The 26887-nt window shown below is 50.8% G+C and overlaps 1 protein-coding gene across 4 annotated transcripts; it reads left to right on the forward strand.

Annotated features, from left to right (window-relative positions):
- GDAP1 (ganglioside induced differentiation associated protein 1) lies at positions 1-25766 on the forward strand. 4 transcript variants are annotated; one of them, XM_068672117.1, is made up of 9 exons: positions 1-243; positions 883-1054; positions 1170-1312; positions 15144-15310; positions 15610-15802; positions 16974-17147; positions 20422-20516; positions 20973-21087; positions 23398-25766. In XM_068672117.1, exons 4-9 carry the CDS (start codon positions 15239-15241, stop codon positions 23778-23780), a joined length of 1032 nt encoding a protein of 343 aa, XP_068528218.1. In that variant the 5' UTR covers positions 1-243; positions 883-1054; positions 1170-1312; positions 15144-15238; the 3' UTR covers positions 23781-25766. The 4 variants fall into 4 exon arrangements, with proteins under 4 accessions (XP_068528218.1, XP_068528219.1, XP_068528220.1 ...); XM_068672118.1 differs by having other exon boundaries at positions 1211-1312; XM_068672119.1 differs by lacking the exon at positions 883-1054.
- Positions 25767-26887: the final 1121 nt, after the last annotated feature.

Consider the following 26887-nt stretch of genomic DNA (forward strand, 5'->3'; position numbering starts at 1 on the left):
GAGGAATTGCCTCCCCAGGAGAGACTGAGGCTTGGGTAGCCTGGGGTGTTTTTCTCTCATGGTGAATTGGGCTCAATGTTCCCTACTAGGCTACTTTTCCTTCATGTTTTCTGCTCTCTCTGTGAAATAGTTTTAGAGACTCTATGAGCTAGTTAAATTGGTGGTGCCTTCTTCAGAAAAACCCTGGTGGCACTATTTCACTGCGAAGCACTTTGGGAGTGACTCGAGTTCAGAAGACAGCAGGTCAAGGGAGGTGATTGTCCCGCTCTACTCTGCGCTGGTGCAGCCTCACCTCGAGTACTGTGTGCAGTTCTGGGCACCACAGTATAAAAAGGACATGAAACTGTTGGAGAGTGTCCAGAGGAGGGCTACGAAGATGGTGAAAGGCCTGTAGGGGAAGACGTACGAGGAACGGCTAAGGGCACTGGGTCTGTTCAGCCTGGAGAAGAGGAGGCTGAGGGGAGACCTCATCACAGTCTACAACTTCCTCGTAAGGGGGTGTCGAGAGGCAGGAGACCTTTTCTCCATTAACACCAGTGACAGGACCCGTGAGAACGGGGTTAAGCTGAGGCAGGGGAAATTTAGGCTTGACATCAGGAGGGGGTTCTTCACAGAGAGGGTGGTTGCACACTGGAACAGGCTCCCCAGGGAAGTGGTCACTGCACCGAGCCTGTCTGAATTTAAGAAGAGATTGGACTGTGCACTTAGTCACATGGTCTGAACTTTTGGGTAGACCTGTGCGGTGTCAAGAGTTGGACTTGATGATCCTTAAGGGTCCCTTCCAACTCAGGATATTCTAAGTATTCCTGGGTTCTGTGGTTGTTACTGTTGAGGAGTTTGAGTACTTCCTTCACCTTGTCTGTTTTCTGTGAAATTACTTAGGTGGATTCTAAGCTCCCTTCCAAGCACTGGAGGAAAAAAAAAAAAAAGGCCTCAGAAGCCCAAGTGCACACAGGTCAGCCTGATGCCGAAGAAGGTTCTTAAGCATTTGGAAGATTGAAAAATGGGCTGTGTGAAAAAGGTGCCTTAATGTGAATGCAGATTTTGCCTTGTGGTAAGTAGAAGCAGGTTGGGATGGATACTGGTGGAAAGATTGCTACTTTGACTAAGTGGAAATTGTGAGAATGTGTTGTTGTTAATGAAAGAAATGCTGTTTTCACAATATGCAGGTCAAAAGCAGTATGAAGAAAGTCTGTCATTTTCCCTTCAGGCCTGGGTCTCAGCTGGGGACTGCTTCCTGAACAGGTCGAGCAACTTGAAGAGAATTGAAGTTCCTCCCAAGCTCTATGAACCAGGGACTCAGCTATCAGGGGTAAGCGTCTTTCTGTGCAATAAAGGGCGCAGAAGTGAGGCGCAGAAGTGAGGCGCAGAAGTGAGGCGCAGAAGTGAGGCGCAGAAGTGAGGCGCAGAAGTGAGGCGCAGAAGTGAGGCGCAGAAGTGAGGCGCAGAAGTGAGGCGCAGAAGTGAGGCGCAGAAGTGAGGCGCAGAAGTGAGGCGCAGAAGTGAGGCGCAGAAGTGAGGCGCAGAAGTGAGGCGCAGAAGTGAGGCGCAGAAGTGAGGCGCAGAAGTGAGGCGCAGAAGTGAGGCGCAGAAGTGAGGCGCAGAAGTGAGGCGCAGAAGTGAGGCGCAGAAGTGAGGCGCAGAAGTGAGGCGCAGAAGTGAGGCGCAGAAGTGAGGCGCAGAAGTGAGGCGCAGAAGTGAGGCGCAGAAGTGAGGCGCAGAAGTGAGGCGCAGAAGTGAGGCGCAGAAGTGAGGCGCAGAAGTGAGGCGCAGAAGTGAGGCGCAGAAGTGAGGCGCAGAAGTGAGGCGCAGAAGTGAGGCGCAGAAGTGAGGCGCAGAAGTGAGGCGCAGAAGTGAGGCGCAGAAGTGAGGCGCAGAAGTGAGGCGCAGAAGTGAGGCGCAGAAGTGAGGCGCAGAAGTGAGGCGCAGAAGTGAGGCGCAGAAGTGAGGCGCAGAAGTGAGGCGCAGAAGTGAGGCGCAGAAGTGAGGCGCAGAAGTGAGGCGCAGAAGTGAGGCGCAGAAGTGAGGCGCAGAAGTGAGGCGCAGAAGTGAGGCGCAGAAGTGAGGCGCAGAAGTGAGGCGCAGAAGTGAGGCGCAGAAGTGAGGCGCAGAAGTGAGGCGCAGAAGTGAGGCGCAGAAGTGAGGCGCAGAAGTGAGGCGCAGAAGTGAGGCGCAGAAGTGAGGCGCAGAAGTGAGGCGCAGAAGTGAGGCGCAGAAGTGAGGCGCAGAAGTGAGGCGCAGAAGTGAGGCGCAGAAGTGAGGCGCAGAAGTGAGGCGCAGAAGTGAGGCGCAGAAGTGAGGCGCAGAAGTGAGGCGCAGAAGTGAGGCGCAGAAGTGAGGCGCAGAAGTGAGGCGCAGAAGTGAGGCGCAGAAGTGAGGCGCAGAAGTGAGGCGCAGAAGTGAGGCGCAGAAGTGAGGCGCAGAAGTGAGGCGCAGAAGTGAGGCGCAGAAGTGAGGCGCAGAAGTGAGGCGCAGAAGTGAGGCGCAGAAGTGAGGCGCAGAAGTGAGGCGCAGAAGTGAGGCGCAGAAGTGAGGCGCAGAAGTGAGGCGCAGAAGTGAGGCGCAGAAGTGAGGCGCAGAAGTGAGGCGCAGAAGTGAGGCGCAGAAGTGAGGCGCAGAAGTGAGGCGCAGAAGTGAGGCGCAGAAGTGAGGCGCAGAAGTGAGGCGCAGAAGTGAGGCGCAGAAGTGAGGCGCAGAAGTGAGGCGCAGAAGTGAGGCGCAGAAGTGAGGCGCAGAAGTGAGGCGCAGAAGTGAGGCGCAGAAGTGAGGCGCAGAAGTGAGGCGCAGAAGTGAGGCGCAGAAGTGAGGCGCAGAAGTGAGGCGCAGAAGTGAGGCGCAGAAGTGAGGCGCAGAAGTGAGGCGCAGAAGTGAGGCGCAGAAGTGAGGCGCAGAAGTGAGGCGCAGAAGTGAGGCGCAGAAGTGAGGCGCAGAAGTGAGGCGCAGAAGTGAGGCGCAGAAGTGAGGCGCAGAAGTGAGGCGCAGAAGTGAGGCGCAGAAGTGAGGCGCAGAAGTGAGGCGCAGAAGTGAGGCGCAGAAGTGAGGCGCAGAAGTGAGGCGCAGAAGTGAGGCGCAGAAGTGAGGCGCAGAAGTGAGGCGCAGAAGTGAGGCGCAGAAGTGAGGCGCAGAAGTGAGGCGCAGAAGTGAGGCGCAGAAGTGAGGCGCAGAAGTGAGGCGCAGAAGTGAGGCGCAGAAGTGAGGCGCAGAAGTGAGGCGCAGAAGTGAGGCGCAGAAGTGAGGCGCAGAAGTGAGGCGCAGAAGTGAGGCGCAGAAGTGAGGCGCAGAAGTGAGGCGCAGAAGTGAGGCGCAGAAGTGAGGCGCAGAAGTGAGGCGCAGAAGTGAGGCGCAGAAGTGAGGCGCAGAAGTGAGGCGCAGAAGTGAGGCGCAGAAGTGAGGCGCAGAAGTGAGGCGCAGAAGTGAGGCGCAGAAGTGAGGCGCAGAAGTGAGGCGCAGAAGTGAGGCGCAGAAGTGAGGCGCAGAAGTGAGGCGCAGAAGTGAGGCGCAGAAGTGAGGCGCAGAAGTGAGGCGCAGAAGTGAGGCGCAGAAGTGAGGCGCAGAAGTGAGGCGCAGAAGTGAGGCGCAGAAGTGAGGCGCAGAAGTGAGGCGCAGAAGTGAGGCGCAGAAGTGAGGCGCAGAAGTGAGGCGCAGAAGTGAGGCGCAGAAGTGAGGCGCAGAAGTGAGGCGCAGAAGTGAGGCGCAGAAGTGAGGCGCAGAAGTGAGGCGCAGAAGTGAGGCGCAGAAGTGAGGCGCAGAAGTGAGGCGCAGAAGTGAGGCGCAGAAGTGAGGCGCAGAAGTGAGGCGCAGAAGTGAGGCGCAGAAGTGAGGCGCAGAAGTGAGGCGCAGAAGTGAGGCGCAGAAGTGAGGCGCAGAAGTGAGGCGCAGAAGTGAGGCGCAGAAGTGAGGCGCAGAAGTGAGGCGCAGAAGTGAGGCGCAGAAGTGAGGCGCAGAAGTGAGGCGCAGAAGTGAGGCGCAGAAGTGAGGCGCAGAAGTGAGGCGCAGAAGTGAGGCGCAGAAGTGAGGCGCAGAAGTGAGGCGCAGAAGTGAGGCGCAGAAGTGAGGCGCAGAAGTGAGGCGCAGAAGTGAGGCGCAGAAGTGAGGCGCAGAAGTGAGGCGCAGAAGTGAGGCGCAGAAGTGAGGCGCAGAAGTGAGGCGCAGAAGTGAGGCGCAGAAGTGAGGCGCAGAAGTGAGGCGCAGAAGTGAGGCGCAGAAGTGAGGCGCAGAAGTGAGGCGCAGAAGTGAGGCGCAGAAGTGAGGCGCAGAAGTGAGGCGCAGAAGTGAGGCGCAGAAGTGAGGCGCAGAAGTGAGGCGCAGAAGTGAGGCGCAGAAGTGAGGCGCAGAAGTGAGGCGCAGAAGTGAGGCGCAGAAGTGAGGCGCAGAAGTGAGGCGCAGAAGTGAGGCGCAGAAGTGAGGCGCAGAAGTGAGGCGCAGAAGTGAGGCGCAGAAGTGAGGCGCAGAAGTGAGGCGCAGAAGTGAGGCGCAGAAGTGAGGCGCAGAAGTGAGGCGCAGAAGTGAGGCGCAGAAGTGAGGCGCAGAAGTGAGGCGCAGAAGTGAGGCGCAGAAGTGAGGCGCAGAAGTGAGGCGCAGAAGTGAGGCGCAGAAGTGAGGCGCAGAAGTGAGGCGCAGAAGTGAGGCGCAGAAGTGAGGCGCAGAAGTGAGGCGCAGAAGTGAGGCGCAGAAGTGAGGCGCAGAAGTGAGGCGCAGAAGTGAGGCGCAGAAGTGAGGCGCAGAAGTGAGGCGCAGAAGTGAGGCGCAGAAGTGAGGCGCAGAAGTGAGGCGCAGAAGTGAGGCGCAGAAGTGAGGCGCAGAAGTGAGGCGCAGAAGTGAGGCGCAGAAGTGAGGCGCAGAAGTGAGGCGCAGAAGTGAGGCGCAGAAGTGAGGCGCAGAAGTGAGGCGCAGAAGTGAGGCGCAGAAGTGAGGCGCAGAAGTGAGGCGCAGAAGTGAGGCGCAGAAGTGAGGCGCAGAAGTGAGGCGCAGAAGTGAGGCGCAGAAGTGAGGCGCAGAAGTGAGGCGCAGAAGTGAGGCGCAGAAGTGAGGCGCAGAAGTGAGGCGCAGAAGTGAGGCGCAGAAGTGAGGCGCAGAAGTGAGGCGCAGAAGTGAGGCGCAGAAGTGAGGCGCAGAAGTGAGGCGCAGAAGTGAGGCGCAGAAGTGAGGCGCAGAAGTGAGGCGCAGAAGTGAGGCGCAGAAGTGAGGCGCAGAAGTGAGGCGCAGAAGTGAGGCGCAGAAGTGAGGCGCAGAAGTGAGGCGCAGAAGTGAGGCGCAGAAGTGAGGCGCAGAAGTGAGGCGCAGAAGTGAGGCGCAGAAGTGAGGCGCAGAAGTGAGGCGCAGAAGTGAGGCGCAGAAGTGAGGCGCAGAAGTGAGGCGCAGAAGTGAGGCGCAGAAGTGAGGCGCAGAAGTGAGGCGCAGAAGTGAGGCGCAGAAGTGAGGCGCAGAAGTGAGGCGCAGAAGTGAGGCGCAGAAGTGAGGCGCAGAAGTGAGGCGCAGAAGTGAGGCGCAGAAGTGAGGCGCAGAAGTGAGGCGCAGAAGTGAGGCGCAGAAGTGAGGCGCAGAAGTGAGGCGCAGAAGTGAGGCGCAGAAGTGAGGCGCAGAAGTGAGGCGCAGAAGTGAGGCGCAGAAGTGAGGCGCAGAAGTGAGGCGCAGAAGTGAGGCGCAGAAGTGAGGCGCAGAAGTGAGGCGCAGAAGTGAGGCGCAGAAGTGAGGCGCAGAAGTGAGGCGCAGAAGTGAGGCGCAGAAGTGAGGCGCAGAAGTGAGGCGCAGAAGTGAGGCGCAGAAGTGAGGCGCAGAAGTGAGGCGCAGAAGTGAGGCGCAGAAGTGAGGCGCAGAAGTGAGGCGCAGAAGTGAGGCGCAGAAGTGAGGCGCAGAAGTGAGGCGCAGAAGTGAGGCGCAGAAGTGAGGCGCAGAAGTGAGGCGCAGAAGTGAGGCGCAGAAGTGAGGCGCAGAAGTGAGGCGCAGAAGTGAGGCGCAGAAGTGAGGCGCAGAAGTGAGGCGCAGAAGTGAGGCGCAGAAGTGAGGCGCAGAAGTGAGGCGCAGAAGTGAGGCGCAGAAGTGAGGCGCAGAAGTGAGGCGCAGAAGTGAGGCGCAGAAGTGAGGCGCAGAAGTGAGGCGCAGAAGTGAGGCGCAGAAGTGAGGCGCAGAAGTGAGGCGCAGAAGTGAGGCGCAGAAGTGAGGCGCAGAAGTGAGGCGCAGAAGTGAGGCGCAGAAGTGAGGCGCAGAAGTGAGGCGCAGAAGTGAGGCGCAGAAGTGAGGCGCAGAAGTGAGGCGCAGAAGTGAGGCGCAGAAGTGAGGCGCAGAAGTGAGGCGCAGAAGTGAGGCGCAGAAGTGAGGCGCAGAAGTGAGGCGCAGAAGTGAGGCGCAGAAGTGAGGCGCAGAAGTGAGGCGCAGAAGTGAGGCGCAGAAGTGAGGCGCAGAAGTGAGGCGCAGAAGTGAGGCGCAGAAGTGAGGCGCAGAAGTGAGGCGCAGAAGTGAGGCGCAGAAGTGAGGCGCAGAAGTGAGGCGCAGAAGTGAGGCGCAGAAGTGAGGCGCAGAAGTGAGGCGCAGAAGTGAGGCGCAGAAGTGAGGCGCAGAAGTGAGGCGCAGAAGTGAGGCGCAGAAGTGAGGCGCAGAAGTGAGGCGCAGAAGTGAGGCGCAGAAGTGAGGCGCAGAAGTGAGGCGCAGAAGTGAGGCGCAGAAGTGAGGCGCAGAAGTGAGGCGCAGAAGTGAGGCGCAGAAGTGAGGCGCAGAAGTGAGGCGCAGAAGTGAGGCGCAGAAGTGAGGCGCAGAAGTGAGGCGCAGAAGTGAGGCGCAGAAGTGAGGCGCAGAAGTGAGGCGCAGAAGTGAGGCGCAGAAGTGAGGCGCAGAAGTGAGGCGCAGAAGTGAGGCGCAGAAGTGAGGCGCAGAAGTGAGGCGCAGAAGTGAGGCGCAGAAGTGAGGCGCAGAAGTGAGGCGCAGAAGTGAGGCGCAGAAGTGAGGCGCAGAAGTGAGGCGCAGAAGTGAGGCGCAGAAGTGAGGCGCAGAAGTGAGGCGCAGAAGTGAGGCGCAGAAGTGAGGCGCAGAAGTGAGGCGCAGAAGTGAGGCGCAGAAGTGAGGCGCAGAAGTGAGGCGCAGAAGTGAGGCGCAGAAGTGAGGCGCAGAAGTGAGGCGCAGAAGTGAGGCGCAGAAGTGAGGCGCAGAAGTGAGGCGCAGAAGTGAGGCGCAGAAGTGAGGCGCAGAAGTGAGGCGCAGAAGTGAGGCGCAGAAGTGAGGCGCAGAAGTGAGGCGCAGAAGTGAGGCGCAGAAGTGAGGCGCAGAAGTGAGGCGCAGAAGTGAGGCGCAGAAGTGAGGCGCAGAAGTGAGGCGCAGAAGTGAGGCGCAGAAGTGAGGCGCAGAAGTGAGGCGCAGAAGTGAGGCGCAGAAGTGAGGCGCAGAAGTGAGGCGCAGAAGTGAGGCGCAGAAGTGAGGCGCAGAAGTGAGGCGCAGAAGTGAGGCGCAGAAGTGAGGCGCAGAAGTGAGGCGCAGAAGTGAGGCGCAGAAGTGAGGCGCAGAGTGAGGCGCAGAAGTGAGGCGCAGAAGTGAGGCGCAGAAGTGAGGCGCAGAAGTGAGGCGCAGAAGTGAGGCGCAGAAGTGAGGCGCAGAAGTGAGGCGCAGAAGTGAGGCGCAGAAGTGAGGCGCAGAAGTGAGGCGCAGAAGTGAGGCGCAGAAGTGAGGCGCAGAAGTGAGGCGCAGAAGTGAGGCGCAGAAGTGAGGCGCAGAAGTGAGGCGCAGAAGTGAGGCGCAGAAGTGAGGCGCAGAAGTGAGGCGCAGAAGTGAGGCGCAGAAGTGAGGCGCAGAAGTGAGGCGCAGAAGTGAGGCGCAGAAGTGAGGCGCAGAAGTGAGGCGCAGAAGTGAGGCGCAGAAGTGAGGCGCAGAAGTGAGGCGCAGAAGTGAGGCGCAGAAGTGAGGCGCAGAAGTGAGGCGCAGAAGTGAGGCGCAGAAGTGAGGCGCAGAAGTGAGGCGCAGAAGTGAGGCGCAGAAGTGAGGCGCAGAAGTGAGGCGCAGAAGTGAGGCGCAGAAGTGAGGCGCAGAAGTGAGGCGCAGAAGTGAGGCGCAGAAGTGAGGCGCAGAAGTGAGGCGCAGAAGTGAGGCGCAGAAGTGAGGCGCAGAAGTGAGGCGCAGAAGTGAGGCGCAGAAGTGAGGCGCAGAAGTGAGGCGCAGAAGTGAGGCGCAGAAGTGAGGCGCAGAAGTGAGGCGCAGAAGTGAGGCGCAGAAGTGAGGCGCAGAAGTGAGGCGCAGAAGTGAGGCGCAGAAGTGAGGCGCAGAAGTGAGGCGCAGAAGTGAGGCGCAGAAGTGAGGCGCAGAAGTGAGGCGCAGAAGTGAGGCGCAGAAGTGAGGCGCAGAAGTGAGGCGCAGAAGTGAGGCGCAGAAGTGAGGCGCAGAAGTGAGGCGCAGAAGTGAGGCGCAGAAGTGAGGCGCAGAAGTGAGGCGCAGAAGTGAGGCGCAGAAGTGAGGCGCAGAAGTGAGGCGCAGAAGTGGAAGTGAGGCGCAGAAGTGAGGCGCAGAAGTGAGGCGCAGAAGTGAGGCGCAGAAGTGAGGCGCAGAAGTGAGGCGCAGAAGTGAGGCGCAGAAGTGAGGCGCAGAAGTGAGGCGCAGAAGTGAGGCGCAGAAGTGAGGCGCAGAAGTGAGGCGCAGAAGTGAGGCGCAGAAGTGAGGCGCAGAAGTGAGGCGCAGAAGTGAGGCGCAGAAGTGAGGCGCAGAAGTGAGGCGCAGAAGTGAGGCGCAGAAGTGAGGCGCAGAAGTGAGGCGCAGAAGTGAGGCGCAGAAGTGAGGCGCAGAAGTGAGGCGCAGAAGTGAGGCGCAGAAGTGAGGCGCAGAAGTGAGGCGCAGAAGTGAGGCGCAGAAGTGAGGCGCAGAAGTGAGGCGCAGAAGTGAGGCGCAGAAGTGAGGCGCAGAAGTGAGGCGCAGAAGTGAGGCGCAGAAGTGAGGCGCAGAAGTGAGGCGCAGAAGTGAGGCGCAGAAGTGAGGCGCAGAAGTGAGGCGCAGAAGTGAGGCGCAGAAGTGAGGCGCAGAAGTGAGGCGCAGAAGTGAGGCGCAGAAGTGAGGCGCAGAAGTGAGGCGCAGAAGTGAGGCGCAGAAGTGAGGCGCAGAAGTGAGGCGCAGAAGTGAGGCGCAGAAGTGAGGCGCAGAAGTGAGGCGCAGAAGTGAGGCGCAGAAGTGAGGCGCAGAAGTGAGGCGCAGAAGTGAGGCGCAGAAGTGAGGCGCAGAAGTGAGGCGCAGAAGTGAGGCGCAGAAGTGAGGCGCAGAAGTGAGGCGCAGAAGTGAGGCGCAGAAGTGAGGCGCAGAAGTGAGGCGCAGAAGTGAGGCGCAGAAGTGAGGCGCAGAAGTGAGGCGCAGAAGTGAGGCGCAGAAGTGAGGCGCAGAAGTGAGGCGCAGAAGTGAGGCGCAGAAGTGAGGCGCAGAAGTGAGGCGCAGAGAAGTGAGGCGCAGAAGTGAGGCGCAGAAGTGAGGCGCAGAAGTGAGGCGCAGAAGTGAGGCGCAGAAGTGAGGCGCAGAAGTGAGGCGCAGAAGTGAGGCGCAGAAGTGAGGCGCAGAAGTGAGGCGCAGAAGTGAGGCGCAGAAGTGAGGCGCAGAAGTGAGGCGCAGAAGTGAGGCGCAGAAGTGAGGCGCAGAAGTGAGGCGCAGAAGTGAGGCGCAGAAGTGAGGCGCAGAAGTGAGGCGCAGAAGTGAGGCGCAGAAGTGAGGCGCAGAAGTGAGGCGCAGAAGTGAGGCGCAGAAGTGAGGCGCAGAAGTGAGGCGCAGAAGTGAGGCGCAGAAGTGAGGCGCAGAAGTGAGGCGCAGAAGTGAGGCGCAGAAGTGAGGCGCAGAAGTGAGGCGCAGAAGTGAGGCGCAGAAGTGAGGCGCAGAAGTGAGGCGCAGAAGTGAGGCGCAGAAGTGAGGCGCAGAAGTGAGGCGCAGAAGTGAGGCGCAGAAGTGAGGCGCAGAAGTGAGGCGCAGAAGTGAGGCGCAGAAGTGAGGCGCAGAAGTGAGGCGCAGAAGTGAGGCGCAGAAGTGAGGCGCAGAAGTGAGGCGCAGAAGTGAGGCGCAGAAGTGAGGCGCAGAAGTGAGGCGCAGAAGTGAGGCGCAGAAGTGAGGCGCAGAAGTGAGGCGCAGAAGTGAGGCGCAGAAGTGAGGCGCAGAAGTGAGGCGCAGAAGTGAGGCGCAGAAGTGAGGCGCAGAAGTGAGGCGCAGAAGTGAGGCGCAGAAGTGAGGCGCAGAAGTGAGGCGCAGAAGTGAGGCGCAGAAGTGAGGCGCAGAAGTGAGGCGCAGAAGTGAGGCGCAGAAGTGAGGCGCAGAAGTGAGGCGCAGAAGTGAGGCGCAGAAGTGAGGCGCAGAAGTGAGGCGCAGAAGTGAGGCGCAGAAGTGAGGCGCAGAAGTGAGGCGCAGAAGTGAGGCGCAGAAGTGAGGCGCAGAAGTGAGGCGCAGAAGTGAGGCGCAGAAGTGAGGCGCAGAAGTGAGGCGCAGAAGTGAGGCGCAGAAGTGAGGCGCAGAAGTGAGGCGCAGAAGTGAGGCGCAGAAGTGAGGCGCAGAAGTGAGGCGCAGAAGTGAGGCGCAGAAGTGAGGCGCAGAAGTGAGGCGCAGAAGTGAGGCGCAGAAGTGAGGCGCAGAAGTGAGGCGCAGAAGTGAGGCGCAGAAGTGAGGCGCAGAAGTGAGGCGCAGAAGTGAGGCGCAGAAGTGAGGCGCAGAAGTGAGGCGCAGAAGTGAGGCGCAGAAGTGAGGCGCAGAAGTGAGGCGCAGAAGTGAGGCGCAGAAGTGAGGCGCAGAAGTGAGGCGCAGAAGTGAGGCGCAGAAGTGAGGCGCAGAAGTGAGGCGCAGAAGTGAGGCGCAGAAGTGAGGCGCAGAAGTGAGGCGCAGAAGTGAGGCGCAGAAGTGAGGCGCAGAAGTGAGGCGCAGAAGTGAGGCGCAGAAGTGAGGCGCAGAAGTGAGGCGCAGAAGTGAGGCGCAGAAGTGAGGCGCAGAAGTGAGGCGCAGAAGTGAGGCGCAGAAGTGAGGCGCAGAAGTGAGGCGCAGAAGTGAGGCGCAGAAGTGAGGCGCAGAAGTGAGGCGCAGAAGTGAGGCGCAGAAGTGAGGCGCAGAAGTGAGGCGCAGAAGTGAGGCGCAGAAGTGAGGCGCAGAAGTGAGGCGCAGAAGTGAGGCGCAGAAGTGAGGCGCAGAAGTGAGGCGCAGAAGTGAGGCGCAGAAGTGAGGCGCAGAAGTGAGGCGCAGAAGTGAGGCGCAGAAGTGAGGCGCAGAAGTGAGGCGCAGAAGTGAGGCGCAGAAGTGAGGCGCAGAAGTGAGGCGCAGAAGTGAGGCGCAGAAGTGAGGCGCAGAAGTGAGGCGCAGAAGTGAGGCGCAGAAGTGAGGCGCAGAAGTGAGGCGCAGAAGTGAGGCGCAGAAGTGAGGCGCAGAAGTGAGGCGCAGAAGTGAGGCGCAGAAGTGAGGCGCAGAAGTGAGGCGCAGAAGTGAGGCGCAGAAGTGAGGCGCAGAAGTGAGGCGCAGAAGTGAGGCGCAGAAGTGAGGCGCAGAAGTGAGGCGCAGAAGTGAGGCGCAGAAGTGAGGCGCAGAAGTGAGGCGCAGAAGTGAGGCGCAGAAGTGAGGCGCAGAAGTGAGGCGCAGAAGTGAGGCGCAGAAGTGAGGCGCAGAAGTGAGGCGCAGAAGTGAGGCGCAGAAGTGAGGCGCAGAAGTGAGGCGCAGAAGTGAGGCGCAGAAGTGAGGCGCAGAAGTGAGGCGCAGAAGTGAGGCGCAGAAGTGAGGCGCAGAAGTGAGGCGCAGAAGTGAGGCGCAGAGTGAGGCGCAGAAGTGAGGCGCAGAAGTGAGGCGCAGAAGTGAGGCGCAGAAGTGAGGCGCAGAAGTGAGGCGCAGAAGTGAGGCGCAGAAGTGAGGCGCAGAAGTGAGGCGCAGAAGTGAGGCGCAGAAGTGAGGCGCAGAAGTGAGGCGCAGAAGTGAGGCGCAGAAGTGAGGCGCAGAAGTGAGGCGCAGAAGTGAGGCGCAGAAGTGAGGCGCAGAAGTGAGGCGCAGAAGTGAGGCGCAGAAGTGAGGCGCAGAAGTGAGGCGCAGAAGTGAGGCGCAGAAGTGAGGCGCAGAAGTGAGGCGCAGAAGTGAGGCGCAGAAGTGAGGCGCAGAAGTGAGGCGCAGAAGTGAGGCGCAGAAGTGAGGCGCAGAAGTGAGGCGCAGAAGTGAGGCGCAGAAGTGAGGCGCAGAAGTGAGGCGCAGAAGTGAGGCGCAGAAGTGAGGCGCAGAAGTGAGGCGCAGAAGGAGGCGCAGAAGTGAGGCGCAGAAGTGAGGCGCAGAAGTGAGGCGCAGAAGTGAGGCGCAGAAGTGAGGCGCAGAAGTGAGGCGCAGAAGTGAGGCGCAGAAGTGAGGCGCAGAAGTGAGGCGCAGAAGTGAGGCGCAGAAGTGAGGCGCAGAAGTGAGGCGCAGAAGTGAGGCGCAGAAGTGAGGCGCAGAAGTGAGGCGCAGAAGTGAGGCGCAGAAGTGAGGCGCAGAAGTGAGGCGCAGAAGTGAGGCGCAGAAGTGAGGCGCAGAAGTGAGGCGCAGAAGTGAGGCGCAGAAGTGAGGCGCAGAAGTGAGGCGCAGAAGTGAGGCGCAGAAGTGAGGCGCAGAAGTGAGGCGCAGAAGTGAGGCGCAGAAGTGAGGCGCAGAAGTGAGGCGCAGAAGTGAGGCGCAGAAGTGAGGCGCAGAAGTGAGGCGCAGAAGTGAGGCGCAGAAGTGAGGCGCAGAAGTGAGGCGCAGAAGTGAGGCGCAGAAGTGAGGCGCAGAAGTGAGGCGCAGAAGTGAGGCGCAGAAGTGAGGCGCAGAAGTGAGGCGCAGAAGTGAGGCGCAGAAGTGAGGCGCAGAAGTGAGGCGCAGAAGTGAGGCGCAGAAGTGAGGCGCAGAAGTGAGGCGCAGAAGTGAGGCGCAGAAGTGAGGCGCAGAAGTGAGGCGCAGAAGTGAGGCGCAGAAGTGAGGCGCAGAAGTGAGGCGCAGAAGTGAGGCGCAGAAGTGAGGCGCAGAAGTGAGGCGCAGAAGTGAGGCGCAGAAGTGAGGCGCAGAAGTGAGGCGCAGAAGTGAGGCGCAGAAGTGAGGCGCAGAAGTGAGGCGCAGAAGTGAGGCGCAGAAGTGAGGCGCAGAAGTGAGGCGCAGAAGTGAGGCGCAGAAGTGAGGCGCAGAAGTGAGGCGCAGAAGTGAGGCGCAGAAGTGAGGCGCAGAAGTGAGGCGCAGAAGTGAGGCGCAGAAGTGAGGCGCAGAAGTGAGGCGCAGAAGTGAGGCGCAGAAGTGAGGCGCAGAAGTGAGGCGCAGAAGTGAGGCGCAGAAGTGAGGCGCAGAAGTGAGGCGCAGAAGTGAGGCGCAGAAGTGAGGCGCAGAAGTGAGGCGCAGAAGTGAGGCGCAGAAGTGAGGCGCAGAAGTGAGGCGCAGAAGTGAGGCGCAGAAGTGAGGCGCAGAAGTGAGGCGCAGAAGTGAGGCGCAGAAGTGAGGCGCAGAAGTGAGGCGCAGAAGTGAGGCGCAGAAGTGAGGCGCAGAAGTGAGGCGCAGAAGTGAGGCGCAGAAGTGAGGCGCAGAAGTGAGGCGCAGAAGTGAGGCGCAGAAGTGAGGCGCAGAAGTGAGGCGCAGAAGTGAGGCGCAGAAGTGAGGCGCAGAAGTGAGGCGCAGAAGTGAGGCGCAGAAGTGAGGCGCAGAAGTGAGGCGCAGAAGTGAGGCGCAGAAGTGAGGCGCAGAAGTGAGGCGCAGAAGTGAGGCGCAGAAGTGAGGCGCAGAAGTGAGGCGCAGAAGTGAGGCGCAGAAGTGAGGCGCAGAAGTGAGGCGCAGAAGTGAGGCGCAGAAGTGAGGCGCAGAAGTGAGGCGCAGAAGTGAGGCGCAGAAGTGAGGCGCAGAAGTGAGGCGCAGAAGTGAGGCGCAGAAGTGAGGCGCAGAAGTGAGGCGCAGAAGTGAGGCGCAGAAGTGAGGCGCAGAAGTGAGGCGCAGAAGTGAGGCGCAGAAGTGAGGCGCAGAAGTGAGGCGCAGAAGTGAGGCGCAGAAGTGAGGCGCAGAAGTGAGGCGCAGAAGTGAGGCGCAGAAGTGAGGCGCAGAAGTGAGGCGCAGAAGTGAGGCGCAGAAGTGAGGCGCAGAAGTGAGGCGCAGAAGTGAGGCGCAGAAGTGAGGCGCAGAAGTGAGGCGCAGAAGTGAGGCGCAGAAGTGAGGCGCAGAAGTGAGGCGCAGAAGTGAGGCGCAGAAGTGAGGCGCAGAAGTGAGGCGCAGAAGTGAGGCGCAGAAGTGAGGCGCAGAAGTGAGGCGCAGAAGTGAGGCGCAGAAGTGAGGCGCAGAAGTGAGGCGCAGAAGTGAGGCGCAGAAGTGAGGCGCAGAAGTGAGGCGCAGAAGTGAGGCGCAGAAGTGAGGCGCAGAAGTGAGGCGCAGAAGTGAGGCGCAGAAGTGAGGCGCAGAAGTGAGGCGCAGAAGTGAGGCGCAGAAGTGAGGCGCAGAAGTGAGGCGCAGAAGTGAGGCGCAGAAGTGAGGCGCAGAAGTGAGGCGCAGAAGTGAGGCGCCCCACCAGCTCTCCTTGCTGCCTTGCCACCCTGACACAGCAGGTAGTGCAGGCCTCATGCCTGAGACGTGATCAGCAACTGCACCCCCTGAGCTGTCTACAGGGTGGGGTGAGATATAGAACAAGTGTTTTTTGTTTGTGTGTTTGTTTGTTTTGGAGGCTGTGTTTGTTTGTTTAAATCAAATGCCTTACAGGACCTTACTTCATGTACCCTCTTCCCCTCCCCCCCCAGTTCAATTTTCCTTGATGGTGTCTAAAATAAATAATAAAATTGACAAACCTTTTCTCTTGCCATTGAAAGGACACAAGTGGAGACAAAAACAATGTGTATTATTCTGCATTTTTACTTCTTGCTAGTGCTACAAGCGATGTGCGTTTGGCAGTGGAGTATGTATACCCACGGGTCTGATTCAGGAGGAGTTTTGTGGTAACATTTTTTTTTTTTTCTGAGAGCACGATGCCATTGTTTTTGACATTCACGGTGAAAATACCTATTCAAGGAAAAAAAAAAATTAAAAACGCCCTGTGACCTTTTAACCTGCTCCTCCATCTTTCGGCGCCTCCCTCGGGCGGGCGGGTGGCTTCCCCGCAGCCAGAGGCCGGCTGGGGGCGAGCAGCAACCCCCCCCCCCCCCCCCCCGCCCCCCTGCAGCCCCTTTCGTTTAATTTCCCCTCTCTTTTAATTTCCCGTTTCGTTTGATTTCCAGGAGCAGGCCCCGGTCTCCTGCCCCGCCCGGCGCTGCGCAGCGTGCCGTGCCGTGCCGTGCCGCCGCCCGCTCGGCTCCCAGAGCGGCGGCCGGGGATGGCGGGGCCCGGCGGGGCGGCGGCGCCGCTGGTGCTGTACCACTGGACGCAGTCCTTCTCCTCGCAGAAGGTGAGGCGAGAGGGACTCAGAGCCGCCTCCATTTGCAGAAGCCGCGCGGCGAGGGGAAGGCGGCTGCGGGCGGGCCGGGGCGCGGCGGGCTGAGGGAGGGGCCCTGCAGGGCTCGGCTCAGGGACGGGCTCCCCAGGGCAGTGGTCACGGCCCCGAGCTGCTGGAGCTCAAGGAGCGTCTGGACAGAGCTCTCAGACACATGGTCTGGGTTTTGGGTGGTCCAGGAGTTGGACTCCATGATCGCTGTGGGTCCCTTCCAGCCCGGGATATTGCCTGATTCTCTGACAATGCCTTTTCAGGTGCGCTTGGCAATTGCAGAGAAGGCCCTCAAGTGTGAAGAACACGACGTAAATCTGCCCCTGAGCGAGCACAATGAGCCGTGGTTCATGCGTTTAAATTCATCTGGAGAAGTGCCTGTCCTTATCCACGGGGAAAATATCATTTGTGAGGCCACCCAGATTATCGATTACCTTGAAGCAACCTTTGTAGATGGTAATCCTAAAGATGTTTGAATGCATCATCTTTCCAATGTATTTTGCAGCAGTGTCAGAGTCAGTTCTGTATCACTTCATGTTTGTTTTGTTCATGAACACAAAATGTTTATGATCCCACAGGTAAATGGGCTGTTCTGGTAGCTGGTGGTAAGGATAAAAACACCTTCATTTCAAATGAACTGAGCATGACCTTGTGGTACCTTCATAAGAAGCAATGTTTCAAAGAAACACCTCTGTCATTCTTACCTGTTCTGGTGGCACAGAGACACCGATAAAATGACAGCACAGTGCTGTGCTAATTCTGTACTCACGCTGCCACTGAAAATAATGTTGCACAGTGCCAGCCATTGTCAGACAGACCCTGCTTTTCAGCAAGAGAAAAAAAAAAAGGATAATTTACACTATTTAATTCCAGAAAAATCTTGGGGGGGGGAAAAAAGTAGAACAAGTCAATTATTTTTGGAGCCAAAAATGGAATAAATATATTTAAAAAAATGTAGGGAGAAAATTATTGCAAGTGATTACTTCTGAAATTCTTTGTGTCTGTATTGTTCAATTCTTAAGAAAATGCAGACTCATATTTTTTGAGGTGTGAAGAGGTGACAGTTTGTGTTTCAGGGGTTTTGGTTTCTGCTATGATTCCTAAGGAATGAAGAAAATTTCACTGTTAGGCCAACATGATATGCATTTTGTACTGGCATTTTGCTCAAATGAGGAGGCAGGGCCTAGGTAGATTGAGGATAGGGTAAAACTCAGTGGTGTGCAGGAGTAAAACTTACTATGAAGTTTTGAGTGGGATTCCTGTACCTCAGTTTTTACAGCATTAAGTTGTAATGTTTCAGGCATAGTAACTTATCAGAACCCATGTTGTGAGAGGGCTGAACTCCAGAAGTACAACATACATGCTGAATTCCCTGGTTTGAAGGCCTCTTAAATACATGCTTATGTGGGTTGCTGCATAGGTATAGAATTATTCAATGGTTAAAATAAAGCATTGCATAATATACATTTTGCTGAGCCCTGATAACACTATTGAATGACATTGGGGAAGAGAGAAGCTCTTGATGGCTATGTCATTTGTGCTAGTTGAACTAACTGAGGTCATGTCGGAAGACTTTTGATCAATTATGTGATTCTTTTCTAACTTCTATTTTGTAACTGTATTGCAGAGGAAGTGCCAAGATTAATGCCAGAAGAAGGGAGCATGTATTATCCGAGGGTGCAACACTACAGAGAGCTTTTAGATTCCTTGCCTATGGATGCCTACACACATGGCTGCATCCTTCACCCCGAGTTAACTGTGGACTCCATGATTCCAGCCTATGCTACAAGCAGAATTCGTAGTATGTACTGGTATAGATCTGAATGCACGTCATTTAGTAAGATGTTGGATTACATTCATCTTGTGTCTTCAGTGTGCCTTAAGCAGAATATATTGAGCACGTATCTCTGATTTTAATACTGCAGTTCTAGATAATTTTTCATATACTTCTTATTGGGTTTGTAGTCTTATGATTTGGAAATGGAAAAGAGGGAGTGTCATTTTTGATGTGTGTATGAAATCAATTTTTCTAATGCTGGAAAATGTTTCTTGTGCATAGCAGAAAATGACAGCTGTGACAGCAGTAAATATTTTAATTTCTGATTTTGTTGTTTATTCTTATAAAGAAATTTCCAGGGAAAAGCAGTGGAAAGAAGTAGTCTAGGTTTATCTGGAAAATGGAAATTGTTGAAGTACAATTTAAACCAAAGTCCTGTGTGCAAATAACATAGCAATATAGAACCAGGATAAAGAATGAAGTCTGATAGAATCAGTGGTAAAATATCCTTTGACTTCCCTGGGGTCAGTATTTTACCTGGAGGACTTTTTTACACATACCATTTTCCCATGGAAAAATATGTTATGAGCAGAAGCAATAGCTGCAGGGTTTGTAGCCTGGTTTCCTGAATAACAGAGAACCTCCCTAAATGAACTCCTGATTCAAATCCAGTAGTTTTCAGAAATACTTAGTTTTAAAAAAAGTTCAGTGATACTTAGAAGAAAAAACCTTGGCAAACAATCTTTCCATTCCCGCAGATCTTTTTTTATTATTATTTTTTTTTCTGAGTTTGGACACCAGAACTGGAATTCAGAGTGTGTTCCCTTTGGTATCAATGAGGAGATAAAAATTTATTTTTTTATTCTTGTTTTATTACTGTATTACAGAATTGTATGGGTAATCCCTGTTCAGCTGATGTTAAATGATGACCTAGATTTTCACAACTGCTTGCAGACTTGCTGCTCTCTCTACAAGAAACATGACCTGTATCTTTTGTGGACTGCATCTTTTGCTTCAAATTATATTTTGTACTGGATTGTATTGAAGCAGGTATTGGTTTCTTAGGCCCAGGTTATCACCCAGTCCAACTACTAGCTATCACCTGATGTTTTTTCCTAAATTATGTTCCTGCTCATCTTAACACTGTGGCAGACTTTTAATTAACACTTTTATGTTCCCTCCTAAGAATTAAGAAAAGAACCAAATAGTTCTAAACAGACATGAAATTTAATCTTGAGAACTCCACTGGATGGTGATTCCCTGTTTGCGGCTATGTTTTGAGATCTCTGTTTTTTTTTGTCAGTCAGTGGTCAGTCATATATCATGATGATTTTTTGTATTATATTCTAGAATGCTCCATAGAACAAAGTCAAATATTGCAGGTACTTTTAAATATAACCAACTTTATAACATCACAGAAGATGCTGTGTGAGCTTTAGAAACTCCATTTCCAACAAACTGTTATCCTCCTCCACAAAATTTTCAGCAAGTCAGTTCTCCTATCAGCCACCCCATTATTTTGTCAGAAGTTGTATGATTGTTTCTCCTTGTAGTTACATGAGTTATCCTTTATAAAATATTATCACAATATTAGTTTCTTTTTTGTCTGCTGGAAACTTCTTGAGTATTTCAAAAGTCAGCATTGCTGTTCCAATTATCAACGTCTATTTAAAAGTAAAATGTGTATAGAAAGTATCTGGTTTGGTCTTGAATAGGTAATTTCAGTAAGCATAGTTAGCATTCTTTTTTCACTGCAGTGATGTGAATTATCAGTGTACTTCTCCCTGCACCCCAAATGTGGATGATAGCTGTTTACCGAGCAATTCTGATTTACTCATAGGCATTGTTGATAGTTTATCTGTTTTCACATGGTAATAGTGCCATTATTACAGTTCATTTTCCAAAGTTGACTTTTGCTCTGTCAACGTTCCCTTCTTGTTTCCAGTTGCTTTTAACTGTTTTCAGTTCACAGACACATATATGCATGCATTTATGTTGGTGGAGATAAAATTACCGCTTGTCTAAATAGGGAAGTTTTCATATCATCTTATGTTTAAAGCAGAGCCTACTTTTTTGATTTCAGGTGTTGTGTGAATAGCACATAGATGTTCCTAAACAATTCCATTGTTCAGTCTCATTGCTTGTTCAAACTTTTCCCAGATGGTTTAGTTTTCAGCTTTGAAAAGCTGATCTTTTTCAAAGTGCTAGATATAATAACCCATCAGCCAGTTATGTATTGTTTGTGCATACCAAATTCAATTAAGTAATTAATTGCATATAGAAGGCTTTAGTTGTGTGATGAAATCCTTCAACTTCTTCATATACTATGTTGAAAGATGGCTTTCCCAGTCACATCAGGCTGAAACAAAGAATGTATAAAACAGTGAGTTCATTATTCTGCAGAAAGAAGTTTTTATCAGTTCAATTTAAAAGATTTAATTGGAACTACTCGTGATTACCATATACAAGGAAGAGGTGATTCATGCCCTATAATTATTCTGTTCTCAGTTTATTACTAGAAATATTTATTTTTAGGAGATAACTTCTTATGCATCTTTTGATGCCCTAGGCTTGCAAGTGTGTCATTTTCAAGCAAAGCAAAAATTCAGGAGAGAAAATGCTATACATGTGTAACAGAAACCAATAAAATTACCTAAATTTTTAACACCTTTATTTCTTTAAACCATGTAATGAATATTTTTCTAGTGTATCCATATACTCCCTAATAAACGTTTCCAAAATCTATGAATTTAGGTGTCATATTTTAACTGACTGAAAACATATTAGTTCTGTATTCAATAGCATTTAGGCTTTTGTTGTGGAGTTGTGCACATGACTTGCAGTGGCATTATTGAAAACCTCACTATGGGCCTTTCTGCGTATTTACAGCATCAAAAGTACGTTGGGAACCCAGGAATTGAGGCAAAAAAAATAGTCAGAGACATGAGGTATTTGTAGTAGAATTTCAGGGATTTAACATAGTTGTTTGCAGCAAAATTATTTTATCTGAGTAAGATAAAAATAATAACAGGAGTTCCGCTGTTGCCTGACAGATTACCACTTTATATATCTTATTGCAAACTGATGAGCAGAAGGTTTGGTGGGGTCAATGTAGGCAGCAGTTAAGTTTTCCAGACAGTGATGTTTCTGAATCCCAGCTTGGCAAGGGTGCTTCACTGAAGCACCACTTCCCATTTCTTTGGTGTGATATTTTTACACAAAGTATCGATTATTTTCTGGGGGTTGAAGAATGGGTACATTTGGGTATCTAATGTCATTCCTTTGTCTTTTGTATCAGGCCAAATAAGTAACACAGAATCAGAGTTGAAGAAACTTGCGGAAGAAAATCCAGACCTTCAAGATGCCTATATAGCAAAACAGAAGCGCCTTAAAGTAAGAAAACTCTGTGTTCCACCCCTCTATTACCAGGTTGTTAGTGTGAGATTTTTGCTGTCACGATACAAACATTTGTTTCACCTGTCATTACCAGTATAGTCATGCAGTGATTTAACCCTGCAAGGCGTGAAGCACTCTATCCCCCAAATCAGCTACACACTTCAAGTGTGTGCTGAAGTTTTGGACTGGTCCCCCAGATTTCAGAGGTAAGTACACATCTGCGGTGGTGTTGGGTTGTTGGGTGCCTTGCAGGTTGAGGCAGACCTCAATATCTGACATCTCTAATATTTTTTTTTAGTGTTATCTGAATTGTTATGAGTATCCAAATGGTATCCAGCGGAATATGTAGAGAAAATTATATTTTATGACTAAGTACTGTTGTATTTTAGAAGTTTCTCTTGTAAAAGTATAAACTCTATACAGTGATTAAAACACTAACCTGTATATATTTAGTCTAAACTGCTGGATCACGATAATATAAAATACCTAAAGAAAATACTGGATGAACTGGAGAAAGTTTTGGATCAGGTTGAGACTGAACTGCAGCGGCGAAATGAGGAAACACCAGGTAAGGAATTATTCTTGCAAAATCCTCTTGATCCTTATGTTTGGCAAGACTAAGTAAACCAGCTGACAGCACCATTATAGGACTGTCATTAGTGCATCCAGATAGGTACTTTTAGAATACACTGATCTAGGTTCACTGAACAGATCAATACTGATTTTAAATATTTGTTCAGTTTACTGCTGCTGTTAGTGAGTGGAAGTCGTGGTGCTTGGTCACGTTTTCAGCATAGTGTGAGTATAATTGGCTGCATGATTTTTGCAGCCATTTGTAAACAAAACCAGAAAAACTAGCTACAAATGTTATTCTTGATGTTGTAGTTGTAGGATTCAGTTCACTACTATAATGTTTGTGACCTTAATGTTAAACACAAGTAAGTTAAAATTAAGACCTTTTTTAAATACCGTACAGACTTGGGGTGCTGGAATTTGTGGCATGTGCAGAATTAACAACATGTGTAAGCACTCTGATTGTTGGTGCAATCCCCCACCCTCTTGAAAAGCAGTGGTGCTTACCTGTCATCTACCTAAATACAAGTTGAATATTGTTTAAATAGGATTAGTTATCTTCTTTTTGAGAGTTTAGTACAGTTCCCAGTGGAGCCGGTAGGAATGCCTCTGGCTTCACTGGGAGTTGAATGAAGCAGCAGTCAATATCAACTGCATCTGCTCAGATCAATAACGGTGCATTTGGCTCTATAAATAGCTGTTGTAACAGTTATTGGTTACTATTAAGACAGTAGATTTGAAACAGCAATTGAAAATCGAGGGTAAATTTTCTACTGACTCAACAGTTAAAGAGGCGTGGAAAGTGGTTTAGCTCACACAGGATAGTAGTATTTTGTTTGGCAAACAGTCTGTCACCATTCCCAGCAGCCCCTTGCTTTTTCTGTTAAACTTTCCAGTGAGTCAAGTGGTATGATAGTGATGAGCTTGTGAAAGCTGACAAGCTCACAGGATTTAGTAAAACTTAGACAAAACTGAAGTATTTAACAGTCATGAGGTATTGACATTTGGGGGGGTTATGAACAGCACTTCTATCAGCTGATGGCCAATCTCTGCGTCTGCTACTTTTACTGCTCAGATCCCTCATTCAGTTATTGCTGCTGCCACTGCAGACCTCTTTCTTTCACACAGCTTACCTTCTGTGGTCTTCCTTTCTGTCACCTTAACACACTGGGTTATCCCCAAATACCTTTTCAGCGAAATAGGACAGACTCTCTCTTTCTTCCGGACCTACATAGCCAGTTGAAATGGATAGATACCAATGGTGTGCTGTACTGTGGTGTGCTTTCCTCAGGTGGCAAATGGGTTGACAGGGATATTGCAGAGTTCCTCTGCTTCTGCAGAGGTACAGGTGAACATTCATGCCAGTGGTTCTGTATGCCTGCAGTATGGGAAAAACTGCAAAATGTTGCAAACGAGGAGGGAATGGCATAGTTCTGTTTGAGATCTAAGCTGGAGCAGATTACTCACACTGGCAACTATGCTAGATACCTAATTTCATATCCTAGGTTTCAAAAGTTCCCTGTACAATCAGTACAAATAAGCCCCTTCAGATCATCTCACTGAAATTAGAGGTGTGATGCTGCCTAGCAGTGCGGCTCTGAGTCATCTCAGAAAGATTAACTTCTTTTCTTTGACTAGAGAGGGAGCCTGGGGTCTCCAGTTGTGCTCCTGAGTAACGGTGGATGGTGTGAATATTCATCAGTTCTCAAACATTTCAGTGCAGACAACAAGGTTTTGGGTCAAGAAAGGCACAAAGTAAGGATAGGTAACACAAACTGTTTTCTTGCGGAGCCAATATGTTTGGGGCAGATTAGTCGCTCATTTCCTTCTGACTTGAAAGTCTGTAGCAAATTAGAAGCTGTTGAGTGAATACCATAGAGCTGAGTTACATGGACAAGAAGATAAATTCTGAAGGCAAATGGTAGCTTTTAAGCAAAAGCTAACCTGCCTTCCTCCTTTTCCACTCCTGTTACATTTAATCCAGATTTGAGAAATGTACTTGAGAAAAATAAGTGTTTGGAAAGGGGGTTAATTCAAAAACCTGAAATGTGGCTCTTCTTTCCTTTACAAATTTAGGCCAGGCTGCTGAACCTTTATGTTACTGCATAAATAGTGTAGAGAGCGTGTGAACAATGGGAAGAAGATTGGTAAAATGTTAAATTATTAACGTCATAGCTTAGCTGAAGTGTTGGTGTTGTTTATTAACATCCTGAAATAACACTAAACTAAATCTTGGCCCATGCAGGCTTATGTGTGTGTTTGTATGCCATCAGCTACTAATTCTTTATGTTTTATCTCTAATTAGAAGATGGAAGTCAGCCTTGGCTCTGTGGTGAATTCTTCAGTTTGGCAGATGTGTCACTTGCTGTCACATTACATCGGCTGAAGTTTCTGGGTTTAGCAAGAAGAAACTGGGGAAATGGAAAACGGCCCAACTTGGAAGCCTATTATGAGCGTGTTGTGAAGAGAAAAGCATTTTACAAAGTTTTAGGACATGTCAACAATATATTAATCTCAGCAGTTCTGCCAACTGCATTTCGAGTGGCCAAGAAAAGAGCGCCCAGAGTTCTTGGCACTACCCTGCTGGTCGGCACGCTGGCGGGAATGGCTTATTTTGCTTTCGTGTGTCTTCGGAAGAGATTTGCCAACATGATGTTGTCAATTAGAACCAGACAAAATTATTTTTAGATCTGTTTGTCCCCAGTGGTGAGTGGAGGTCATCTCTACCTCTATCCCACTAGGAGACTATCCCCAGTAAAATACAAGCATATAAGAAAGGCTATGTCTGTGAATTAGAACATTGTCATACGGTAATAATCTCCTGCTGTTGTGTAATTGGACTGGCATTGCTGAGATATTTGCAGAAAATGTGTGTTATGGGATGACAACAAAGGAAAGAAGATATTTTCTTTTTAGATGAGGAGGTATAAGGGCTGTGGTGGTATTGAAGTGGTTAATATTTCAATCTTCTTTACTCATTAGCTGACCTAATTATAATGTTTTATTTAATAGATATGCAGCAATGTGACAGCTTTTCACTGCGGGTGAAATGCATTACTGTACAGAAACCAGCATTGTTGAAACACTGAAAACAGCACTTAGCTTAAATGCTCAGAGTAGGACTTGAGTGGAACACAGGCTCAGTGCCTTTGGAGCTAAGTGTCTCTGTACTGATGAATGTCTTGGTTCGCAGTTGGACCTTTAGGAATGTGTTACAAAGCAGCCTTGTAGTGCCACTTTTTTCATAGTATGTTCATGCAGTAGTGTAGGAAGAGACCTGATATGCATATAAACATGAATGATTTGTGGGCCACACGAGTGAAATTCTCTAGAAGCATCAGCAGTCAGCAGATTCTGGACTTCCACTGATACACAGATGGGTGTGAAAAACCGGATGCTTGTCTTTTAAAGGTCTTTTGGGTAGCTTTTGGCCCAGCCAGATACTCAGTTCAACTATCAGCCTTGGCTTAGTCATGCCAGCACACATCTCCTGCTTTCACTCCTATTTGCTCCTTCTCTCTTTTGCTCTTGTGGTGGCTTGGTACAGTTTTCTCCGTGTTAGTGTCCCATGTACCTGGTTTCCACTCTGAGCACTGGCTGTTTTTTGCACTCTTCTTAACTATGTTACTAATTGCATGTGCCTCTGAAATGTTTGCTCACAATGTGCCACAGCCATCAAGATAAGGTACACACAACAACGCCTTTTGTAGAAATACTTTAAAATAGTTCACTATGTTTCAGCGTGGTTGGGTAGCCTAGATTCAAAGTGAAACTAATTTAGCAATCTGTTCACTTAGGGAGAGTTGTCATATTGGTGATAAATGAAACTATAGGTCAGTTTGGAGGCAGATGATTTGTACTGCAGATTTTTTATGAAGCTACAGTCTTGTAGGTAAGGTATAGAAAAACACTTACATACTTTTCACTGCTCAGTAGGTAATGGCACTTCTTTTATGTTTGAATTGAGCTCCTGTTTCAGTTAGAGATGCCCATTTACTGGAAGGTAGACTTTGAATCATTTTGCAGAGAGGAAGCAATTAGGAATGGCTGAAAATTCTGATGGCAGTCGAGTAATTTTACTGTATTCTGATGAACATTCGAAAGCCTCAGAATATCTATAAGCTGTATATAACTGCAACAAGCAAAACATAGCTTTTGGTGTTTGCTTGTCAGCAACCAGTGCTAACAGGCCTAAGAGCATTTTCTATCCCATGCTGGTAGCTGTGGACACCCCCTATAATTACTTTTCAGTGCTAAGAATACCTTCACTCAAGTTTGCTGGGGAGAGTAGAGGCAGTTTCTGTCCTGGCAGTCTCACTGTCTTGCCAGTGTCAAAGTGGGTAAAATTGTTGAATACTCCTACTTATAATTTAGTATTTTGTAAGTTCTCTAACAAAATAAAACCTAAGTCTCATAGCTCCTTTCCATTAATAAGAAAATCTTACCTAGGAAGCATTTTTTAAAATCAAAAAGTCAGTTTTATATAACTATTTCATTTGTTTTCAAGGACTTGTTGATTTTAATCTGCCCTATTAGAAAAACTTTACGTAAGTTTAATCCAACAATACTATTGATGTTCTGGCAGCTTTAACTGAATTTGTTTGTACATTGCAGTTCATCTGTGTTTAGGTGTAACCAACAAATTACGCTAAATTAATAAACACAGAGTGAGACCTGTAAATTAATAAACACAGAGTGAGACCTGTAATGTAAAACTTCCTTGGCATGTGTTTCTGACAGGTCATCTGTAAAATATAATCCAATCAAGTCACAGAGAAATTTGTTATATGTGACAGCTCTCTGAAGGATAAATTTACATTTCATTTATTCCTTCCCCTTTTTTTAAAAAAAAAAAAAAAAAAAACAAAACGTGTTAATTGTAGATCAGAACACATGTATTTACACAATATGCACTAGTTCAGTTTACCCTACCAGCCCCATGCCCTGTGATACAGGCTATTAACGAAGTTGCATAGTTTTACGCAATAAAACCCCAAACCCCAGTCATCTCTGCACTTCAGCTAGCGCTCATTGCTTGCAGGATCTGCAGATATTATTGGGAAGGACTGAATTGACCACCAGGTGTCAGTGGTCCTCTAGGGCTACACTTTGGCATGCCGTAGATGTGCATGATCTACGGATCATCAAGTTTTCATGAACAAAGCATTAATGATTTCAGTGTAAGATGGATGATCTGAGCAGCCTCATCAAACTAGCAGTGTCTCAGGAGCCTAGAAATAACTGCTTCAGTGTACTGAAGGCTAGTTCTTTAATATCTATAATTTATGTTTGTGAGTAGTTTCTATACTGGATAAATAGGATTGTCCAACAGAGGGCACAGTTTACACGATAGGTCACATTAAAATGAGTGTCCCTGAATAACAATTAAACTTCTTGTCTGCAAGAATGAGTGTGGATAAAACTTACTGAGAAAAGTTTGGGTCCCCAGTTTTAATAAAGGCCTGTTCTATTCGATAGGCTGCTTATTTTCACTGCCCTGAAGTACTATGTGCAACATAGGTTTCCGTACAGGTGGCAGCAGAAGGCTTATCCACGATTACATTTGTTGAAATAGGATGAAATTTAGAAGCACATATGCTATGTATGACTCTTTGTGCAGAGTACCTCTTGTGTGGTGCTTATAAATTTTATTTTCAGCCTGTCTGATTTTCTTTGCTCTGGTACCTCTGGCTGCTATTTATACTGGATACAATAAACGATCTTCTGGTTTTCATTTGCTATTTGTTCTCGTATCATGCATCAGATAGATTTCATATCATATCTTTGTATGTGGG

The sequence above is a fragment of the Anas acuta genome, chromosome 2 (genome assembly GCF_963932015.1).
Source record: "Anas acuta chromosome 2, bAnaAcu1.1, whole genome shotgun sequence".
Lineage (NCBI taxonomy): Eukaryota > Metazoa > Chordata > Aves > Anseriformes > Anatidae > Anas > Anas acuta.

Bases quoted from the DNA above. Each gene is read 5' to 3' on its own strand.
- GDAP1 (XM_068672117.1), top strand. From the start codon at position 15,239: ATGGCGGGGCCCGGCGGGGCGGCGGCGCCGCTGGTGCTGTACCACTGG. The intron at 20,517-20,972 runs GTAAGAAAACTC...GTATATATTTAG, and splicing joins CAAAACAGAAGCGCCTTAAA to TCTAAACTGCTGGATCACGA. The intron at 21,088-23,397 runs GTAAGGAATTAT...ATCTCTAATTAG, and splicing joins GCGAAATGAGGAAACACCAG to AAGATGGAAGTCAGCCTTGG.